The sequence below is a fragment of the Tachysurus fulvidraco genome, chromosome 20 (assembly GCF_022655615.1).
Source record: "Tachysurus fulvidraco isolate hzauxx_2018 chromosome 20, HZAU_PFXX_2.0, whole genome shotgun sequence".
NCBI lineage: Eukaryota > Metazoa > Chordata > Actinopteri > Siluriformes > Bagridae > Tachysurus > Tachysurus fulvidraco.
The window spans coordinates 18,328,384-18,351,590 of NC_062537.1; the positions used below are offsets into that span (position 1 = coordinate 18,328,384).

A 23,207-nucleotide genomic window follows, 5' to 3' on the forward strand; every position below is an offset into this window, starting at 1 on the left:
TGGTTGTGATTCTGAATTGTACTATGTATGAATACTCAGAATCAGGTAGAACTTTATTGCCAAGTATGCTTGTGTATACAAGGAGTCTGTCTGTCTGTCTGTGTATTTGTGCCTGTCTGTGTATTTGTCTGTCTGTGTATGTGTCTGTCTATCTGTCTATCTCTCTGTCTGTCTGTCTATCTGTGTATCTGTCTGTCTGTCTGTATATTTGACCCTTTAACCTTCAAGTCAGTTGGAGTCCTTCCCCCTACATTTTATTGTTAATCTCAAACCTGTTTATTTGTTTAATTACATTGTTGTTAACGTTTTAAAATGTTGATATATATATAATTCCTTTCGATGACTTTAAACATCCTTAAAACTTATATAAACAAGGATAAATCAACATATAGAGGCTCAGATAAGCTCTGCACGCACTGTAAGCTAGACCAATCAGAATTGTTCGAACAACATATGGGCGGTACCGGAAAGTGCGTAGGAGGGGAAAAGTTGACGGACGCTCTCCTGGACCAATCAGAATCTTCATAACACCAAGAACGCATGACAATATGGACGCAGACGTGCGCTGTCCCTGAGAACATGAGGACGGCAGGAAGGGAGAGTTAGGATTAACAAGTAGGAAAAATTCTTTTGAGAAGTATTAATTACACGTACATTGTGCATTAACAAAACGTAAACGGCGTCTGAAAACTATTCTATTATTCTTATAATAATAATAATATCTGTAGGTTTCTTTAAAAGGCTTTTGTAGTGTTAAGAAGCTAGCTGGCTAGTTAGCTAATGTCAAACCGTTCCCTGTGTTTATTTCGGGTTTCTGGATGAATTCTGGATGAATAAGGACACTTGTGAATAATACAACTGTTATTTCATATGTAATTTAGTGTAGGTCACGACAGTAAGCTGTATATCCATGTGGACTGCGTGACATTGTGTGCTAGCTGCTTATCCTGCATGGGAACCTGTTCAAGCTTCGTGATCCCTGCTACACGTTAAAAAAAAGACCTCTTAAGTTGCACTTAGACACACACACACACACACACACACACACACACACAGACATGTTCAAGTCCTTTCAGCGTGCTCCCATGTGCAGCATGAGCTCTCGTCTGCATTGCACACCAGCTCTCAGACACAGCAGTGGAGCAGGACCTCACAAGTCTGGGGCTGCAGCATGGCTTGAGTCTCTCTTCACGTGGCTCCAGAAACCAGTAAGGGGCTATGGTGAGACCGTCTCTGGCAAAAAGAAGCGAGCAGGGCTTCTGTCTATCTTGGCTGACCACTGCAGCTTTGTGACTGGACAGAGGCTGAGGCGAGCATTACAGATCGCAGAGCTCTACTCGAACCTTTACTCGGAGAGGAGCAGGCAGACACTGGTGGGCAACATTTGGCGTGGACTGCAGAACAAGCAGGCCCCGACGGGCAAACTGCTGGCTGCCCTCGCAGGGGTTTTCATGTGGGAGGATGAGAAGATAAAAGACGATGAGATTAGAAGGTCAGTCTTAAAGTTATGTAAGTTTCACTGCTAAAGGAGATCACCAGCCTTGCTTCCTTCTTTTCTTCCTTCCCTTTCCCTCTTCTTTAAGTGTCCTATTTTTCTTTTTTCCTTCCTTTCTGTCATCTTTCCTTTTTTTTCCTTTTTGTTTTCCCCTTTTTCTCCACTCACTCTTTATCCCTCTATCCATTTTCATTTACATTTTGGGTCTTCTGTGAATCTTTGTTTCTCCCTTCTCTCGTTTCCTCCTCTGTTCCTTTCCTCTAATTTTGCCCTTCCTTTCCCTTATCCCTTTAGTCCATTCCTCCTCTTATTTTACTTCCCTTCCTCTTTTCTGATTTACCGATTTGGGATGCTGATGGGTGTGTGTGGGTGTGTTAGGTGTGCGTGGGAACTCCAGGCTCTGGATGATGTAAAGCAGCAGACCACCATGCGGAAGGCAAGTGTGCAGACTGAGGATGGCTGGGAGATTGTAATGGAGAAGAAGAGCTTTAAAGTGTGGAGGAGACCCTTTGAAGGAAGCCATTTGTTCGAGTATCGAGGTGAGCAGTAATAGTGAGCATGTCGCAGATAACACAATCAACTGATGCTGAACTCCAGACTGATGTTATCCTCATTACTTCTTTTGTTGTAGTATTTGGTTCCTACACCGATGTTACTCCAAGACAGTTCTTCAATGTTCAGGTGCTTATCTTTTTATTTAATAAAAGCACTTGATTATAAACTCATCACCTACTGGATATGATGTTCTGCTATTTTGTTTGTGGTTGTGACATTTGTATGTGTTCGTGTTGTCTTCAGCATCTGTGAGTTAGGTCTCTCATGCCTCTTTGTGTTTTCCACCACTATAGTTGGACACTGAATACAGGAAGAAGTGGGACGCACTGGTGATCAAATTGGAGGTGGTGGACCGGGACCTGGCCACGGGGTCAGAGGTCGTCCACTGGGCCACACATTTCCCTGTAAGCATGAAGCCTCTCTGTATGACACAATTTGTCATTTCAGCACAGTTTAAAAGAAGCTTAATTTTTTAATACTGTTTAACAGACATACGAACGATTAAGATGGTTACAGATATTGCCCCCCTGAACTCTATCCAAACGTTTCTATTTCCGAAACATTTCCAAAAGGACCTAGGATGAGTGAAATTTTTAATACGTTCTAGTACTCTTACATATTTTTTCTGCCTATTAGAGAATATTGCATCATACTTTTTTCCATTTCTTGTTGCATTTTATGTTGGCAAAAGATCCACAAAAGAGTAGCCTCTTATCATTTGTATTCTAAAACCTATGAGGAAGTAATGATTCCTTCAACAGCCTGTTTTTTTTCTCTCGAAGGGAGGGAAAAGCAATGTTTCTCTTAGACACACACAAACACACACATTCCTCTCACCTTTTGTAATGGTGTATTATGATGTGTGTGAATTTTACCTGCATTACAGTGCATTATGGGTATTCCAACCTATCATGGTATTCTTTATTGTTTTAAAGATACAGTAAATAACATACATTATAGTGACTCGACCGACTTGAAATGCTTTTCATTGTCTGCCTGGCACAGTATCCGATGTACTCACGAGATTATGTGTACGTGCGGCGCTACAAAGTGGACGTAGAGAACAACCTGATGGTCCTGGTGTCCAGGTAAGTGTTTTCACCCTGATTATATAAAGCGATGTTTCTTTCTGAAATAGCAGCTCTGTTGAGGGGTGTGTGTGTGTGTGTGTGTGTGTGTGTGTGTGTGTGTGTGTGTGTGTGTTTCAGAGCTGTGAAACATCCCGTAGTTCCTGAGATGCAAGAGTTTATCCGAGTTCACTCGTATCGCTCCAGGATGGTCATCCGACCCCACAAGTCCTTTGATGAGGTGAGAGAACTGTGTGTCTGTGTCTCTGTGTGTCTTTTTTTTTTTTTGAGAGTTTGTCCTGTGTCAATCCATTCTTTTCTCTGTTTATTTCTCCATCTATTCGTCTGTCCATTTGTCTGTCCTTATTTTATCTCTTTGTCTTCTTTTCCTGTATTCTTCTCTAACTTTCATCTCTACTTTTCTATGAATGTCTGTCTGTCTGTCCATCTTGGCTATTCATTGCTCTTTTGTGTCCATCTGTTTTTCTTTCTATATTTCTAATCTGAGTAATACGTTTGTCCATCCCTCCATCTAATCCATTTCATTGCCGTTTCTTCTTTCTGTTTTATGTCTGTTCATCAATCCATCTGTCTGCCAGTCCATAAATCTGCCTCAGTGTTGTCTGGTCTTGTCTGTATTCATATTTATTGCTCGTGAATCTTGTTTTATCTGTCCAGCCTTCTGTCTGACACAGGACCATACATACCTTAAATCTATATTTTATTTATACATCTATCTGTTTATTTGTTCTTCATCTATCTGTTTATTTGTTCTTCATTCATCTTTCTATGTATACACTGGTCTGTATCTCGCCTATCAGCTGATCTATATATTAATAGTTGCTCTGTTTCAGTCCGATGTTGTGTGATCTGTTTGAGAAATGTTTCCTCAGAATGGATTTGACTATCTGTTGACGTACAGCGATGATCCTCAGACGGTTTTCCCTCGTTACTGTCTGAGCTGGATGGTGTCTAGTGGTGAGTCTGTGTGTGCGGGTCTGTGTGTGCGGGTCTGTGTGTGCGGGTCTGTGTGTGCGGGTCTGTGTGTGCGGGTCTGTGTGTGCGGGTCTGTGTGTGCGGGTCTGTGTGTGCGAGTCTCTCTCTCTCACACACACAGAGTCTGTGTGTGTGTGAGAGAGAGAGAGAGAGTCTGTGTGTGTATATGTGTTTCATCTCTCTTTTCTCTGTTTCTGTGCTGCGTCTATGTTCAACGTTTGCTTTCCTTTTTCATTCTGTCTCAGGCATGCCTGATTTCCTGGAGAAGCTTCACATGGCTGCTCTCCGAGCGAAGAACCACGAGGTTGGCGTTCATGACTACGTGGGTGTGATGAAGCCGGTGCAGCAGCCCTCTCCGGAGAGGCTGGAGGAGGAACCGCACTCGACGGGATCCTCCCGTATTTACGCATGAGAGAAGTGTGCGAGTGGAGGGCGATTCATTAGACCTAAGAGACCTCGGGTTTGATTCAGTACAGGCACGGAAGAGATGAGCATCGAGACAGAGCCTGAGGAGGAAAAATGAGAGCGCGAGAGACTGAGAGCTTTTTCTCTTATTGTGAACCTGCAGTTAGCGAGTGAGAATCAGAGGCATGCTTCTGCTGCTACCGCTGCTGCCAACAACACTGTTTCTATTCTACACTTTGTGTGTGTGTGTGTGTGTGTGTGTGTGTGTGTGTGTGTGTCATTCACTATGTACACGTGGAATTATTTTGAGAGTCAGAACGGGAAAAATTGGCATGCACTCACTCAGCTGTCTATTTATTGCTCCTGGGAGTTTTACTTCCCCAAACTTCTTCTCAGGTAAAGAAAAGATAAATAAATAAACCAGAGAGGAGATGGGAGAGCGATATTTCTCTCTCTCTCTCTCTCTCTCTCTCTCTCTCTCTCTCTCTCTCTCTCTCTCTCTGCCAACAATCTCACCAAGCTAGCATAAAATATCCGTCCTATCGCGAGTTGTCAACACTTAACGTCGCTATAATGTACATGCTTAAAATATCCCAGTTCCTTTAATACAAGGTGTAGTGCCAATGCTTCTGAGCCTAGATAAAAGAATGTACGATAAACCTCAGTCGATACCACGCATAAGATTGAGTGCAAAAGTTTGTACACCTGTAGGACTTTTTTTTTTTTTTTATCGAGCCCTCGTGTATTATAGATAAGTTTCCTTCGTAGCAAAAATGATTTAAATGAGATCGTTTCAGATTACTATAGTGTCCATCTTTCTAATACGTGATATAACTCTCTCTAAACTCCATGGTGTTCCAGACGTCCTATACATAGGGAAAATGAACACTTAATGAACAGAACGTCTTCCATAGTTGCCTTTATGCCTTTTAATGCCTTTGATGACAGAGCAATGTGTGATGTTAGCTGGAAAAGTCACAGCACAATGATCACCGAAAAGAATAACACCAAATAACACCGTGATAAGAGTGCATCATGAGTTGGAGAGACAACTTTGTTTACAAAGAAATGGTAGTCGTGTAGAGGATGTGTTATTAGCTTAGTTTTTGCTTTAAAAAAAAAAAAGTTCATTTTTCCGGAGTATAGAGACTTTACTTGAGACTGATTTTCAAATCTTGACGAATTTACTTAATATTTTCAGCAAACTGCAGGACACGTTAAATGTAACTGCTCGAAATTCTTTCTGCCCAGAGAAGAGGATTGGGGTCGGAAAAAGCCCACGAGAGTCGTGCGGTCTTGTCGTATCACTCGTGCATATCACTTGGCTCAAACATACTCTAACCCTCTGGTCCTCGTGTTTCTCAAAGCAGCATGTCTTCAGGAAGTGGGGGATATTTCATAGTGACCGCAGTGTCTTTACTAGCATGCTACACTTCCTCTTCCTCTGCTGCAAGAGCCGTGTCTGTTTTCTCCTGATTTGGCGTCACACGTTGTTTGTGCTCATCACTGCTGAATAGTAATAATAACAACACTTGCGTGATCGATACAAGCGGTAGTCTCGCAGCGTTAATGATAAGAGTCCACAATTTCTGATAATGACAGTTGAGATCATTTTAATTGCTGAATCTCTACCAGTCGTGGGATGGATTGTAATCTCGGACTAAATAAACACCATAGATTTATATTTATAAGCATTTCTAATGAGTCCTACTAGTAAATATTTATGCATTGTCTGTACTACTTATCCTACTATTCAAGACAGGAGATATTTTAGACTGGGTGGCAGTTCATCACAGGGCACACACACACACACACACACACACACACACTATGGATGTGTCAGTAGTGTCTTTGGACTGTGGGAAGACTAAACAATCTGAACTTGACCCTTCACCTTTCCTCTTGTGGTTGAGTTTGAAGCCTCTCATCTCTATGTCCGTCCAAGAGACTAATGAAAGACGCTTATTGGAATATTTTGATATGTGGCAAATTAATACAGTGCTTAAATGTGGCAGCGTGTTTGTTTTAAATTGTTTGATGTAGCTGATCTTTGGATGGCTTTCTGGCGTAAAGGGTTAACGTGTTTACTTGTCTCATGAGTTAAAATTGAATCTTCACCCATTATTTATGTTCCAACACAACAAAAGCTTCCTGACCGATTTCTCACACATGCAAATTTGTGGTAGTTCTCAGAAATGTGTTTTCTTTTATCGCATATTTGACACCACCTTTTGTTCGACTGCTAGAGCTACACTAGCGTTCATACGTTATTTCATCCTTAAAAAGAAGAAAACCTCTCTGCAGATATATTAAATCCCACCTCCACTTTATTTACATGATCGACTCTGATGCATCAGACACTAACGTCAGCAATTCTCTGAACATTTCTTTATATTTCGTTATCAGTATTCAAGCCGAGAGATCAGATTTCAGTCGTATTAGTGGTGAAAGATGTTTAAGTTTGTGGCTGTGATGTTCCATCGCTATCAGCTATCGTAATCAAGATACTCCAGACTATTAACATGGGATTGTGAGCACATCCCCAGTATCAGATTCATATCTGTGTGAATTAACATTTCCGTTAATGATCTTGCACTATTCGAGAATCTGATCAAGATGATCTGAGACTAACTGGATTGATAGAAACCTTTTTTAAATTCATCTTCCAGTCAACAGGTCATTGATCAGGTTTTTTCTTTAGTCAATTTTTTTGATGGCTTGAGTGCACTCCGAACTTTATCTTGACTGGTATGATGTTATATTTCTCTGAAATATATCTGAAAATGTGCTTCTTCTTGAAATACATTCTTAGAAAAGATGCCATTATAAGGCAGGTACGGTGTGACGTAATGTAGATCCTTATGAGAGCTTAACGTTAAAGCTTTCCCAGTTGCGAGCTCGGTGATTAAGTGAAGGCTTTGACGGCCGGTTTATTCCTTTGCCCACAGACGTAATGTTTTCTTATGTTGTTGTTTTGTGAGTGAATCCTGTTGAATCAGTAGCATTCCTAGAGCTTTATGAAGCGACCACAATTCTCATTGGATTTCTCCATTTAGGCCAGTCGTTTTTTTTTATGTATTAAGTCTCTCTCTTTTTATTGCAGAATTGCAGAGACACTGTCGCTATAACATCACAAAATTATTAAATCCAGCCTGTTTTTAGCAGATGTATAAAATTTTCTTGCATTCAGGTGCTGTTTACTAAAAATACCTAAAAGCAAACGTTCATTCATCTCATTTATTTCATAAAACAAAACAAAACCCAGAACTCTGTAACACGTGTGTTATGTAATCCTGCTACAGTATGATAGGTTATGAGAGTGATGTGTATTAAATGTTGATGAGTAAAATGTGCAAAATTGTTCGATTTCTTTAAAAAAAACAAAAAACAAATACATTAACTGGAAATCAAAATTCGATTTGGATTCGAGTGATTTATTTTTTCTTAATTGCCTTTTTTTTTCTTTAATACGTAGGGCTTGGAAGGGAACAGTAGGTGATACTGTAATGCGTTGAGGTGTTGTTTTTTTTAATAAATTGCACTTCTTTAACACAGATTTTCAGAATGAATCAATGCCAAAACAAAGAGTTTTTCTAAAGTAATGTTTAAAGATCTAAAAGAATGTTGAGAAAAGGTAAAAAGTGTGTTAATATATATTTTTTTTTCAAAAATTCTTCTAGCGAGTCAAAGCATAAATGAACTCGTGTTTGAAGCATGTGATAAATATGGATTTGCATTTGAGGAAATTGTTCAAACGGTTGTTTCATACTTTCAGCATGTAGAGTGTGTGATGTGTAGATGTTTTTAACAACTCTATACACGTGTGTGTGTGTAGGGGTGGATTAGGATAATGCTCAGCTTATAAATGTAACAGGTTTTTCTAGACTGAAATGGTTCTTTCTTTGTTAATTGTGTGTGTGTGTGTGTGTGTGTGTGTTTCCACATGAATTAGAGTTTAATGAAGCAGCAAGTGTCACCTGTATGTTGTCAGCTGTTGTCGTTTGTTTTCTCTCATGTTACACACTGGCATTTATTAACAATACAACAATTTCCATTAACACCTGCTGTGTCCACTGCAGTGATTTAACAAGACGTGTTAGTATCATGTTCTTTTAAATGAAAGATCAATATAACGTGTGTTAGTAAAGCTTTCCGCTTCGGTGAAGCTTTAATGTGCATATTGAAGACTACCAAATGGGGATGTAAATAATCTGAGTGTACACTAAGTATACAATATCTCACAGTTGTGGATCGGCTTAATCACGCAGGTAATACAGCTATTCGTTATATCGCTGGACAAATGTAGGATCGATGTTGCTTTCGTACAAGTTTTCTGAATGAAAAAAACAAACAAACAAACATGGCTAAACATTGAGCTCTGCTCATAGATAATGAGCCTTGAAATAGATCCAGAAACAGTTACACGTATTGTTAGCTTGTCTGCTAGCTAGCTAGTCTACATTGGTTTGAACGTTCTCGTTAAAGCTGCTTGATGTAACTTCGGCCACGTTCATACTGCAGGTAAAAGTGGCCCAAATCCGATTTTTTGGGGGTCAAGTGACCAGGTCAGACTTCTTCAGGAGTAGTGTGAACACTCAAATCTGGCCCAGATCTGATTTTTTTCAAATCAGATCTGGGCCACTTCCATATGTGGTCCTGAATCAGACCCAAATCTGATTTTTTTCCAGTGTGGCCGCAGTGTGAACGACCAAGGCCGATTTGATGCGACTTTTACTTCAATCTACATCGACATTCGTCACAATGAAACTTTTTATTATTTATTTTTTTTATGCCGGCGAAAACGTGACTGGTAACGTGTGTGTGTTAAAAGTGGTTACGTGAAACAGCTCATAATGTTTGCATTATACATTATAGCATTACATGATATGTTTGCTTGCACCAGATGATACAATACTTCCTCCATAACCTCGACAACTTTTTAGCGCAACGGCATGCTGCGTGTGACGACATCGTTATTGTTCGTTTGCGCATGCGGGTCAGTTCGAAACAGCAAACAGTTCACACTGGTATCTGATATAGGCCACATTTTAAAAGGTAATGTGAACAGCCAAACAAAAAAAATTCAGATCTGAGCAAAATATCCGAATTGAGCATTAAGACTTGCAGTGTGAACGTGGCCTTCTTCCTTCTTTCATTTCCATGAATTGTTTTATTTATGATAAATGTATCATTTGCTGTATCTGATGGTTTTGCTTAACCCTACTGCAGTAACTAGGATAATTGCTAGAAGCGGAGTGATACAAACAGTGAAAAGTCCCCATTTACGCTAAATGTATGCACACTAGGAACGTCGCTTTTCAAATTCAATTATTCAGCTGTTGTATAAAGTGTCAATTTCCTTACAAATATAATGGGAAGAGATTTGGTTAAAAAAAAACCAAGTTTATTCCTTTGAAATCTTTTGAACAGTGTTGTGTATCCAAAGCAGAGACTCAAGGTCTCAGAGGATCTTTACAAATATTGATTAATCCTCATAAAACAATACTGTAACCGCTGTGATGGAGAGACAAGACAGAGAGACGTCATCGCTATTCAAAGCGGTAAAGAAGCTGAAGCCCTGACGCAGAATACTAATGCACGTTGCTTTTTAGCTCTTCTCCAGAGCAATGTTCATCATTCATCATCTGAGCTGATCATTGATTGACTGCCAGTGATGGTTTGTGTAATCTGACATATTTACATTGTCAGCGTCATTTATGTTTTAGTTTGCTTCCAGTGCTGAGCAACGATACAAGCAGGATTAGGAGATCAAATATTTTCATAGGTTTCTGATGGAAGGTGTAAAAAGGTCTGAACCCATTTGTTGGTACTACCTTGTTGGTACTTGTCCTTTATTTAAGTTTTAATATACATTACAGTAGACACATTTCAGTTTCTTTAAATCTTAATACTGAATATTTGCTTTGGTAAACTCATCATTATCATCATCATCATAGAAATAAATAACATATTTTAAATTTTAGAAATACGCTGTGAATAATTTTTTGTAAAGGTGAGATATACAGCATATATGTACTGTGGTATATACTGAGTATGTTTACAGTGGAAAAAAATGTTTACATGGGGGAAACAAACTACATTTTTAAAATGCAATACAAAGACCAGAAATGTTTAATATCTTGCCTAATCAATACAGTGATCCCTCGTTTATCGCGGTTAATGGGGACCGGAACCCCTCGCGATAGGTGAAAATCCGTGAAGTAGGATTGGCCCTAAGTTTGACCTTTTCACTGATGGTCATCATCTTCCTCTTCCTTTTGGGCTCACTAGAGGAATCTTTCGCAGAGGCACGGTGCTTAGGAGGCATCGTAAGGGCTTAATGAAATGTTAATTTCGAACACAATACGCGAGACACAGTTGACAGCGTGAACGAGAGTGGCGAGATACAACAAGGGAAGAAGCTGGGAGAGGATGCGATGATGCGCAGCCAATCAGCTCAGATCTCGCGCAGGGGAACCAATCATGTGCCTTGTCTGAGTGCCCGTGGGTATGTACAAAGCCTCTGAGAGAGTTTCTCTCTTTGTCTGGCATCCTGGGAAACCATTTTTATTTTTATTTTTCAAAAAATCAGCGATGCAATGAGGTCGCAAAACATGAACTGCGAAGTGGCGAGGGATTACTGTATTAGGGACTGTTGCTAGGTCACTTCCAATGAAGATTATGTCAAATGACAAACTAAGATTTGATCTAATATGGATCAGATTTTACACAAACTACACGTAACGTCCATGCTAGCTCGAGTGGCACTAAAACAACAGTCTTATATATTCATCTGAATATGTTATAGTCAGTGGTTTGTGCTACAGTAGCTCTTCTGTGGGATCGGACCAGATGGTTAGCCTTTGCTTACCATGACTAGTTTATCGTTCGTCCTTCTTTAGACCCCTTTTGGTAACTACTTCATACCAGTAACACACCACAAGACCAGCTGTATCAGAGACACTCGGATGCAGTCATTAACTGATAAAATTTTGGCTCTCGTTAAAGTTGCACATGTCAGCTTTATATTTAGAGCTCAGAAATGTCCAGTATAATATAATTGCTGCTCGATACTGACGATCCAAATTTGCTTTGTGACAATGGTTCTTATTCTGTTATGATATCGCCTCGCGTGAACCTCGTGTCTCAGTGTGTGCTCTTGCATGCTTAATATTAACCTATCAAAATAGATTTTGTCTATGATCCAAAATGGCATCCAGTATAATTTTTTCAAAATAGTTGTTCTGACATGAATAATTTCCCTTCAGTATTAGCAATACTGAACGATAGCAGTTGGAAATTTGTAACAGCTCCATTAAACTCTTTATAAACAAGAGATTCGGTTGAAAACAATTGTGATTACATCATATAACCTTGAAGGATGGAGAGAGAGAGAGAGAGAGAGAGAGAGAGAGAGAGAGAGAGAGAGAGAGAGAGACACTTGAGCTGAAGGTTCAAGCTACAGACATGCTTAATATAAAGAATTAATACCCAAAAGACAGAAGCCATGCCCAAAGTGATAAGCTTAATTTTATTTCCAGGTTTGTTAGCGAGATTAGCGCAGGATAATAAAAGCACATTTTGTGTGTGGGAACTACAACGTATTAGTGATAGAGATGCTTGAGACGAGTTTATGAGCTACACGATGTCCTACAGCGTTTATAGCCGTCTGAGACCAGTTCGAGGTGTAAAGCTCCCTCTCTCTCTTGAACCTGCTGACTTTCATTCATCACATTCATGTCAGTGTGGTTTTATTTTCTATTCATAAAGCAAATCATTCATCATGTCACAGGAAAGCAGCATTATATCAGTGGACACTTGTGTGATAGGCTGCTGATTCATTCATGACTGCGTATGATATTTGGTGGACAGGTTGAAATAAGGGATTTTAACCAATTGTTGCTTTTTATATTCTCGTACTTAAAAACGGTGCTTTTGAGAATAAAGCCATTTGGCGACCACATGATCCACATGATAATTTGATATGACACAATGTTCCGGTATCATCATATATTTTACATAATGTTCTTGCTTTTATGTGTCTTTTGCAATGATAAATAAGGATTACTAAATGTTGCCAAGGTCAGTAAGGCTGTAATGCTTATCTTCATGTGAATGCTGCAGCATTTAATATAAATAATAGCAGATATTTAAAATATTTTTGCAATTTATACCATTGGCTTCGTTCTAATTAAAAAAACACAACAATATAAGATTCTTTATTTCTTGAGATGCTCATGTGTATTTTTGGAAAGAAACACAAAACGCAAAAATCAAGCTTTTATGATTTTATATACCAAAAAAGATGGCGACGGACAAAACCAGACGAGTGTGCTCGCAAGTCTCCAAAGTGCTTGGCACAACCATGGACCTGAGAGGAACTGCATGGTTAGATCAAGCACAATGGCGTCCTGGGCAGAGATGTTCGCAAAGTCTTTAATCTGTGGACCGCTCCGAACAGTACATCACATCGGATCTCCGTCAATACCATACAGTACAATTTAATGCAGATGAAAATGGCTCAATGAATCCAGTGTATACCTGGCAGATGGAAGTTATATCCATGGAACATTCACAAAATGGATATAAGAAGAAAAAAAAAGAACGGATGCGAGTTCTTCGAGGAACGTCTCCGTTTGAAACAGCACATCCATTCCCTTCAGGTTTTGCTGTTTGTTTTCTAGCAGAAGAGTTTTGTGGTAGCTGAGATTCGGGGAGGTCTTGACAGGTGGTGGACATGCGTAGGTCTGTCTCCGTTGGAGAAGCCAAAGGAGAGTGTCCAGGAAACTTGATGTCTAAGGATATCTGCAAAAAATTTTGTCATAGGTCACAAGTTCACTGCGGCGAGATGTGGGCACCGCCCTTTCTGCACCAAAACTGCGTCAAACCCCGCCCGCTCCTAAAATCTTGCACCTCCTTTATCGTCATAACTAGCAAATCATCAAATTTTTTTTTTAAATGTTCTAAAATATATAAGTTAAACCATCTAAAAAGAATCTAGTGGTATTGGTAATCTAATCAGAATCGTTCCAATGAATCGGTTAGTTGTTCTTCCTTTAAAAAAAAAAATCTATAGAAATCAAGTTTGTCAGACTTCCGTGGTCTTGTTAAGAGAACCTTAATAAAAAAAAGAGACTCTAAAGGTCTAGTAGTATTACTTAGAAGAATTCAAGGACAAAGACGGATGAAATAGCCAATTGAGACTTAATTTGGAAAGGCCGAATGCAGTTCCATTGGCCAGGAATAGAAAAACATGGAATTTAATCAAAGGTCCGTCCCTCAGAGATCACCACACTAACAGGATGGTACATCTGTGCACAAAGTGCCTATTGAGTAAGGAAACCAAGCTGGACTTCAGTCTGACCATCCATCTAGGGGCTAATCTCGTTATTCCCATACTTGTCAATTCCCTGGAGATGCTTTAGTCAGAATAGGAGCGATGGGAGCGCTAATTAACTCTAAAGATCTGGTCACTGGACCACTTAGCATGATGAAAAAGTAGAGGACAAATGTATCGATGGGGATGATGGTTTGAGAGATGGGTGAGAGAAAGGAAGATCTCTCAATGAGGTAGAAAATTGGATCAAAGGACGAATGAGACAAGTGATGGGATGGCGGTTTTCAGTTCTTACCGTGGTTTTGAGGATGAGTCTAGACTTTTCAAGGATGTGTTTGGATCTTTTTCTAGACTCCTGTCCTTTAAACACTTAAACGATCTGAACTATACTAACTCTACGTCTTACCCATTTCCTAGAACAGAAGATCTTCTCTACCGCATTTCATTAGGTGTGTTTATCTTACAAACTACCTAATCCACTAATTACACTTGCTCCTTTCTAATAAAAAGAACTTTCAGGAACCAGCGTGTTTTCAAAACGGCTCTGTGAAAAGAAAAGCAAAACCAGTTAGATATTCATCGTTGGTCATAACCTTTTGAGTTCATACCTTTCGTTGAGATTTTCCAACAGGTCACCCAATACGTGGACGGTTCTCTGCTTAGGTCTTAGGATGAAGAACGAAGAGGAGATGCTGTTCCGAGCTGGTTGTCGCACCAACTGAAGACGGGCTCTCCTGGGTGTCTCTACTCCACCTCAAACTCCATCATTTGCCCCTCCTACTTCAAAAAGGCGTGGTCACTTGAAATCTCCAGGGATAGGTGGACGGCTGAAAGGATGCTGTACAGGGCGGGGCAAAGATCGGGGCCCCCTAAATGGGAGGGGGGAACGAAGGGGTAAAGGGGTCCATTCCGCATTTCATAAATATTAATATTGAGTCCACCCTCTTTTCTTTTTTAAGGGGGGGGGGCAGATTTCTTAATTTTGTTAGAGGGGGAAGTGCTTTATTCGCTTAATGGATTTTATTAGTGCCTGGACTTCAACTCTTTCATTAGCTAAAGTGCCGCTATAATTTACAGGAGAAAGTGCAGCAGATGGGGGAGAGAGGGTGGAGATGGAGGAGTGCTGCATTTGCTATCTGATGGAGTCTCCCATAGACACACCATTCTGCCACACACACATACAATACACACTGTCCATACATCCAGCGTCTTTCTGCTTCCATTTCATTCCGGATGAACTCAGTAACCACAGCGGATGAATGGGACGCTGATGATATTCGTAACTTTTTTTTTGCTCGAGACGTTCAGTTTCATTATCTTAGCATCAGCATAGTTCACCTCAATGTCACTCAGCAGCCTGGATTATTGGATCTGGATCTGTACTGGAAGTGTATAAATGTACAGCTGGCCTCAGGAAAGGTTTTAGTACTTAAACTCGTTCAGAAAGAAAAGGATTACAGAAATGACCTGTTTTTACTTGTGTTAAGTGAATTCTAGGAATTATAAAACAACTGTAAATACCAGGAATAAGAATTCCTCAGATGGTTTGTCAAAAGCATGGTCATGCAGGCATCAGCATGAGCTCACGTACTGGTGCATCATTGTTGGGAAACTACACTGTATTCTGTTCAACTCTGATACCAAAAGCAAACTCACACAATTCTGTTCACTCGTCCATCTGGAAGAATCCAGAGAATAACTGCAGTGTTCGACAGTAACGAGTGAAGCAGTAAATAAAAAGATTTCCATCAAATTCAGCATTACACTCAAAACATTTCAGAATACTGAAAAGGTCTATCTATCTATCTATCTATCTATCTATCTATCTATCTATCTATCTATCTATCTATCTATCTATCTATCTATCTATCTATCTATCTATCTATCTATCAAAAACCTAATTATCTTTGTCTGATTCTATCTATCTATCTATCTATCTATCTATCTATCTATCTATCTATCTATCTATCTATCTATCTATCTATCTATCTATCTATCTATCAATCAAAAAACTAATTATCTTTGTCTGATTCTATCTATCTATCTATCTATCTATCTATCTATCTATCTATCTATCTATCTATCTATCTATCTATCTATCTATCTATCTATCTATATTCTGCTACAAAAATCTATCATTTGTCTATATCTAAACCCCGTTGTGTCTGTCCATCCATCCATCCATCCATCCATCCATCCATCCATCCATCCATCCATCCATCCATCCATCCACTCTGCTGCAAACTGTGTTCATTGCTACAAAAATACTAATCCTAAATTTATTTCTGGATAGGGATGGACGGATAGATCTACCTTGCTCTATCCGTCTATCCCTTTCCATCACCACCCATTCCTAACCCTTTATATCACGTTCTATCCAGCCTTATCCCTCTATACTATATATGGAGAACATCGGATGAAGATGGTCCACCGTTGACTCTGACTTGCTCATTAGAGATAAATGTGAATAATATGTATAATTATTTCTTGAATGTATGTATTTCTCTAAAGCAGTGCAACAAAGTCCATTGTCAAAAAGCACTATAGAAATAAACCTAAATCGAATATATCTCTATATCTAGCTACGTATCCATCTCTCTCTTTCTAAAACCAAACAAATCATTTTATCCCTCTGTCTCTCTTTGTGTTATATTTAGTACAGACTCAATAACCCCACTGTGTGACACTCATGCTTTTCTTACCATGTATCGGAGGGCGTGTATCAGATTTGTCTCAGTGCAGCACGTCTCAATGTCACGTCTATATCTAAATCTATACGGATATGCTTTAAACCTCGGATATGAAACAGTGAAGCATAGAGACAATAATGCTGTAAAGAAATGACAGTAAAACCTAAAAGAGCATTTCCAACGACACGGACAGTCCGAGCATCGTTCTCTTAAAGTAAAATATTACAAACAAAGCAGATTTTCTGACAGGAAAAAAACCCCACATGCTTTTTAGCTGATGAACCCGATGAGGCGTCTGCATGAGGAACGCCTCAGAATCATTCATCTCTCTGCTCAGAGTGGATAATGAAGCACATCTGTGCTTTTGTGCTGCTGTCGATCGTTTGCTCTGTGTTTCATTCACTAAGTGATCTGGTTATCCAGAGTGACTTATTGCAGAACGCAGGAGGAGGTCGAGGGGGAGGAGGAGAGGCTCTTTAAACCATACCTTCACTGCACCAGGAAAACTGCTGAGAGCATCTTATATGAAATCCCAAAAGTATTTAAACATGAACATGACTCAAATATGTGCCTGGATTTAAGAATATAAAGAAATTATTTTAATAAACACGATATACAGGCATATTATTAAATATGACAATTTAAAAAAAGCTAGCTTTAATAATGTTAAGGTATTAAGTTTTTTTGATTGAATCCAATAAAACACACACTCTCTCTCACTCATTTTCTACCGCCTATCCGATAAAACACACAGTTTTTTTAATTATTAGTGTGAGCTGTAACCTGCCAGTCCAAAAGAAGCAGGTGTGACCTTTGTGGGGCCTATGAGCATATCAGTATCAAGAAGGGGCGTGGTCAAATGTATGTGGCATCAAGAAGGGGCGTGGCTGGATGTATGTGGCATCAAGAAGGGGCGTGGCTGGATGTATGTGGCAAGAGGGCATGGTCTAATGTATATAATTATCAAGAAGGGGTTTTGCATCTTACATCCTGGACACACACCCACAAACACACTCTCTCACCCACACACCCAACCTCACTCACACACTCACACACACACAGTCACTCACACACTCACACACACACAGTCACTCACACACTCACACACAGTCACTCACACACTCACACACACACAGTCACTCACACACTCACACACACACAGTCACTCACACACTCACACACACACAGTCACTCACACACTCACACACACACAGTCACTCACACACTCACAGTCACTCACACACTCACACACACACAGTCACTCACACACACACAGTCACTCACACACTCACAGTCACTCACACACACACACAGAAACACACAGTCACTCACACGCACACACAGTCACTCACACGCACACACAGTCACTCACACGCACACACAGTCACTCACACGCACACACAGTCACTCACACGCACACAGTCACTCACACGCACACAGTCACTCACACGCACACAGTCACTCACACGCACACAGTCACTCACACGCACACAGTCACTCACACACACACACAGAAACACACAGTCACTCACACGCACACAGTCACTCACACACACACACAGAAACACACAGTCACTCACACGCACACAGTCACTCACACGCACACAGTCACTCACACGCACACAGTCACTCACAGTCACTCACACACACAGTCACTCACACGCGCACACACAGTCACTCACACGCGCACACACAGTCACTCACACGCACACACACAGTCACTCACACGCACACACACAGTCACTCACACGCACACACACAGTCACTCACACGCACACACACAGTCACTCACACGCACACACAGTCACTCACACGCACACACAGTCACTCACACGCACACACACAGTCACTCACACGCACACACACAGTCACTCACACGCGCACACACAGTCACTCACACGCGCACACACAGTCACTCACACGCGCACACACAGTCACTCACACGCGCACACACAGTCACTCACACGCGCACACACAGTCACTCACACGCACACACACAGTCACTCACACGCGCACACACAGTCACTCACACGCGCACACACAGTCACTCACACGCGCACACACAGTCACTCACATGCACACACACAGTCACTCACACGCACACACACAGTCACTCACACGCACAGTCACTCACACGCACGCGCACAGTCACTCACACGCACGCGCACAGTCACTCACACGCACGCGCACAGTCACTCACACGCACGCGCACAGTCACTCACACGCACGCACACAGTCACTCACACGCACTCACACAGTCACTCACACAGTCACTCACACAGTCACTCACACAGTCACTCACACAGTCACTCACACAGTCACTCACACAGTCACTCACACAGTCACTCACACAGTCACTCACACGCACACACAGTCACTCACACGCACACACAGTCACTCACACGCACACACAGTCACTCACACGCACACAGTCACTCACACGCACACAGTCACTCACACGCACACAGTCACTCACACGCACACAGTCACTCACACGCACACAGTCACTCACACGCACACAGTCACTCACAGTCACTCACACACACACACAGTCACTCACACGCACACACACAGTCACTCACACGCACGCGCACAGTCACTCACACGCACGCGCAGTCACTCACACGCACGCGCACAGTCACTCACACGCACGCGCACAGTCACTCACACGCACGCGCACAGTCACTCACACGCACGCGCACAGTCACTCACACGCACGCGCACAGTCACTCACACGCACGCGCACAGTCACTCACACAGTCACTCACATGCACACAGTCACTCACACACACACACAGTCACTCACACACACACAGTCACTCACACACACACAGTCACTCACACACACACACAGTCACTCACACACACACAGTCACTCACACACACACAGTCACTCACACGCACTCACACGCACACACAGTCACACACAGTCACACACAGTCACACACAGTCACTCACACGCGCGCACACAGTCACTCACACGCACACACAGTCACTCACACGCACACACACAGTCACTCACACGCACGTCACTCACACACACAGTCACTCACACGCACACACAGTCACACACAGTCACTCACAGTCACACACAGTCACTCACACGCACACACAGTCACACACAGTCACTCACACGCACACAGTCACTCACACGCACACACACAGTCACTCACACGCACACACACAGTCACTCACACGCACACACACAGTCACTCACACGCACAGTCACTCACACACACAGTCACTCACACGCACACACAGTCACTCACACGCACACACAGTCACACACAGTCACTCACACGCACACAGTCACTCACACGCACACACACAGTCACTCACACGCACACACACAGTCACTCACACGCACACACACAGTCACTCACACGCACACACACAGTCACTCACACGCACACACACAGTCACTCACACGCACACAGTCACTCACACGCACACACAGTCACTCACACGCACACACAGTCACTCACACGCACACACAGTCACTCAGACACACACAGTCACTCACACGCACTCACATGCACACACAGTCACTCACACGCACACACAGTCACTCACACGTGCACACACAGTCACACACAGTCACTCACACGCACACACAGTCACACACACAGTCACTCACACGCACACACACAGTCACTCACACGCACAGTCACTCACACACACAGTCACTCACACGCACACACAGTCACACACAGTCACTCACACGCACACACAGTCACACACAGTCACTCACACGCACACAGTCACTCACACGCACACACACAGTCACTCACACGCACACACAGTCACTCACACGCACACACACAGTCACTCACACGCACACACACAGTCACTCACACGCACACACAGTCACTCACACGCACACAGTCACTCACACGCACACACAGTCACTCACACGCACACACAGTCACTCAGACACACACAGTCACTCACACGCACTCACATGCACACACAGTCACTCACACGCACACACAGTCACTCACACGCACACACAGTCACTCACACGCACACACAGTCACACACACAGTCACTCACACGCACACACACAGTCACTCACACGCACACACACAGTCACTCACACGCACACACAGTCACTCACACGCACACACACAGTCACTCACACGCACACACAGTCACACACAGTCACTCACACGCACACACAGTCACTCACACGCACACACACAGTCACTCACACGCACACACACAGTCACTCACACGCACACACACAGTCACTCACACGCGCACACACAGTCACTCACACGCGCACACACAGTCACTCACAAACACACACAGTCACTCACACGCTCACAGTCATTCAAACAGTCACTCACACGCACTCACATGCACACAGTCACTCACACACACACAGTCACTCACACACACACAGTCACTCACACGCACTCACAGTCACACACAGTCACTCACACGCACACACAGTCACTCACACGCACACACAGTCACTCACACGCACACACAGTCACGCACACACAGTCACGCACACACAGTCACGCACACACAGTCACGCACACACAGTCACTCACACGCACACAGTCACTCACACGCACACACAGTCACTCACACGCACACACACAGTCACTCACACGCACACAGTCACTCACACGCACACACACAGTCACTCACACGCACACACACAGTCACTCACACGCACACACACAGTCACTCACACGCACACACACAGTCACTCACACAGTCACTCACACAGTCACTCACACAGTCACTCACACGCTCTCACATGCACACAGTCACTCACACACACAGTCACTCACACGCACTCACACGCACACAGTCACTCACGCACACAGTCACTCACACGCACACACACGCACACAGTCACTCACACGCACACACAGTCACTCACACGCACACACACAGTCACTCACACGCACACACACAGTCACTCACACGCACACACACAGTCACTCACACGCACACACACAGTCACTCACACGCACACACACAGTCACTCACACGCACACACACAGTCACTCACACGCACACACACAGTCACTCACACGCACGCACACAGTCACTCACACGCACGCACACAGTCACTCACACGCACACAGTCACTCACACAGTCACTCACACAGTCACGCACACAGTCACGCACACAGTCACGCACACGCACACAGTCACTCACACGCACACAGTCACTCACACGCACTCACATGCACACACAGTCACTCACACGCACACAGCCACTCACACACACACAGTCACTCACAGTCACTCACACGCACACAGTCACACACAGTCACTCACACGCACACACAGTCACTCACACGCACACACAGTCACTCACACGCGCACACACTCACTCACTCGCACACACACACACACAGTCACTCGCGCACACAGTCACTCACGCGCACACAGTCACTCACGCGCACACAGTCACTCACGCGCACACAGTCACTCACGCGCATAGTCACTCACGCGCACACAGTCACTCACGCGCACACAGTCACTCACGCGCACACAGTCACTCACACGCACACAGTCACTCACACGCACACAGTCACTCACACGCACACAGTCACTCACACGCACGCACAGTCACTCACACACACGCACAGTCACTCACACACACGCAGTCACTCACACACACAGTCAGTCACTCACAGTCACTCACACACACACACAGTCAGTCACTCACACGCACACACACAGTCAGTCACTCACACACACACAGTCAGTCACTCACACACACAGTCAGTCACTCACACACACAGTCAGTCACTCACACACACAGTCAGTCACTCACACACACAGTCAGTCACTCACACACAGTCAGTCACTCACACACGCAGTCAGTCACTCACACACGCAGTCAGTCACTCACACGCACAGTCAGTCACTCACACGCACAGTCACTCACACGCACAGTCAGTCACTCACGCACACGCACAGTCAGTCACTCATGCACACGCACAGTCAGTCACTCACGCACACACACAGTCAGTCACTCACACGCACACACAGTCAGTCACTCACACGCACACACAGTCAGTCACTCACACGCACACACAGTCACTCACACGCACACACACAGTCACTCACACGCACACACACAGTCACTCACACGCACACACACAGTCACTCACACGCACACACACAGTCACTCACACGCACACACACAGTCACTCACACGCACACACACAGTCACTCACACGCACACACACAGTCACTCACACGCACACACACAGTCACTCACACGCACACACACAGTCACTCACTCACACGCACACAGTCACTCACTCACACGCACACACAGTCACTCACTCACACGCACACACACAGTCACTCACACGCACACACACAGTCACAGTATTGAATTGCAGACATGAAATGCAACGTTTCATAGTTTTATGACTTTTATTTAAACCTATAGATACAATTTGTTTTCCTTTTTAACAGCATTCAACCCACATGTGGCTTTAACATGCGTCAAAAATGCTAAACGCAACAATAATGTTCATATATAATCAAATGATGTCCAAAGGAAAGAATGAAAACCACATGACAAGGTTCAATGTCTCAGGCGGCGTCTTTGGCCTTTCGAAAGCCGCCTTGATCGCTTGTAAAGAGCGACTTGTTCATGCAAAGTGTTCGAGTCCATTTTC

General features: G+C 43.0%; 1 protein-coding gene across 1 annotated transcript; it reads left to right on the forward strand.

The window, feature by feature from the left end:
• The first annotated feature begins 501 nt into the window (after window positions 1-501).
• stard7 (StAR-related lipid transfer (START) domain containing 7) lies at window positions 502-8,578 on the forward strand. Its single transcript, XM_027175407.2, has 9 exons — window positions 502-615; window positions 882-1,492; window positions 1,874-2,034; window positions 2,127-2,176; window positions 2,344-2,454; window positions 3,056-3,138; window positions 3,259-3,358; window positions 4,011-4,095; window positions 4,359-8,578. The coding sequence occupies exons 2-9, from the start codon at window positions 1,059-1,061 to the stop codon at window positions 4,523-4,525; spliced, it is 1,191 nt and encodes a 396-aa protein (XP_027031208.1). The 5' UTR covers window positions 502-615; window positions 882-1,058; the 3' UTR covers window positions 4,526-8,578.
• The last annotated feature ends 14,629 nt before the right edge of the window (window positions 8,579-23,207 follow it).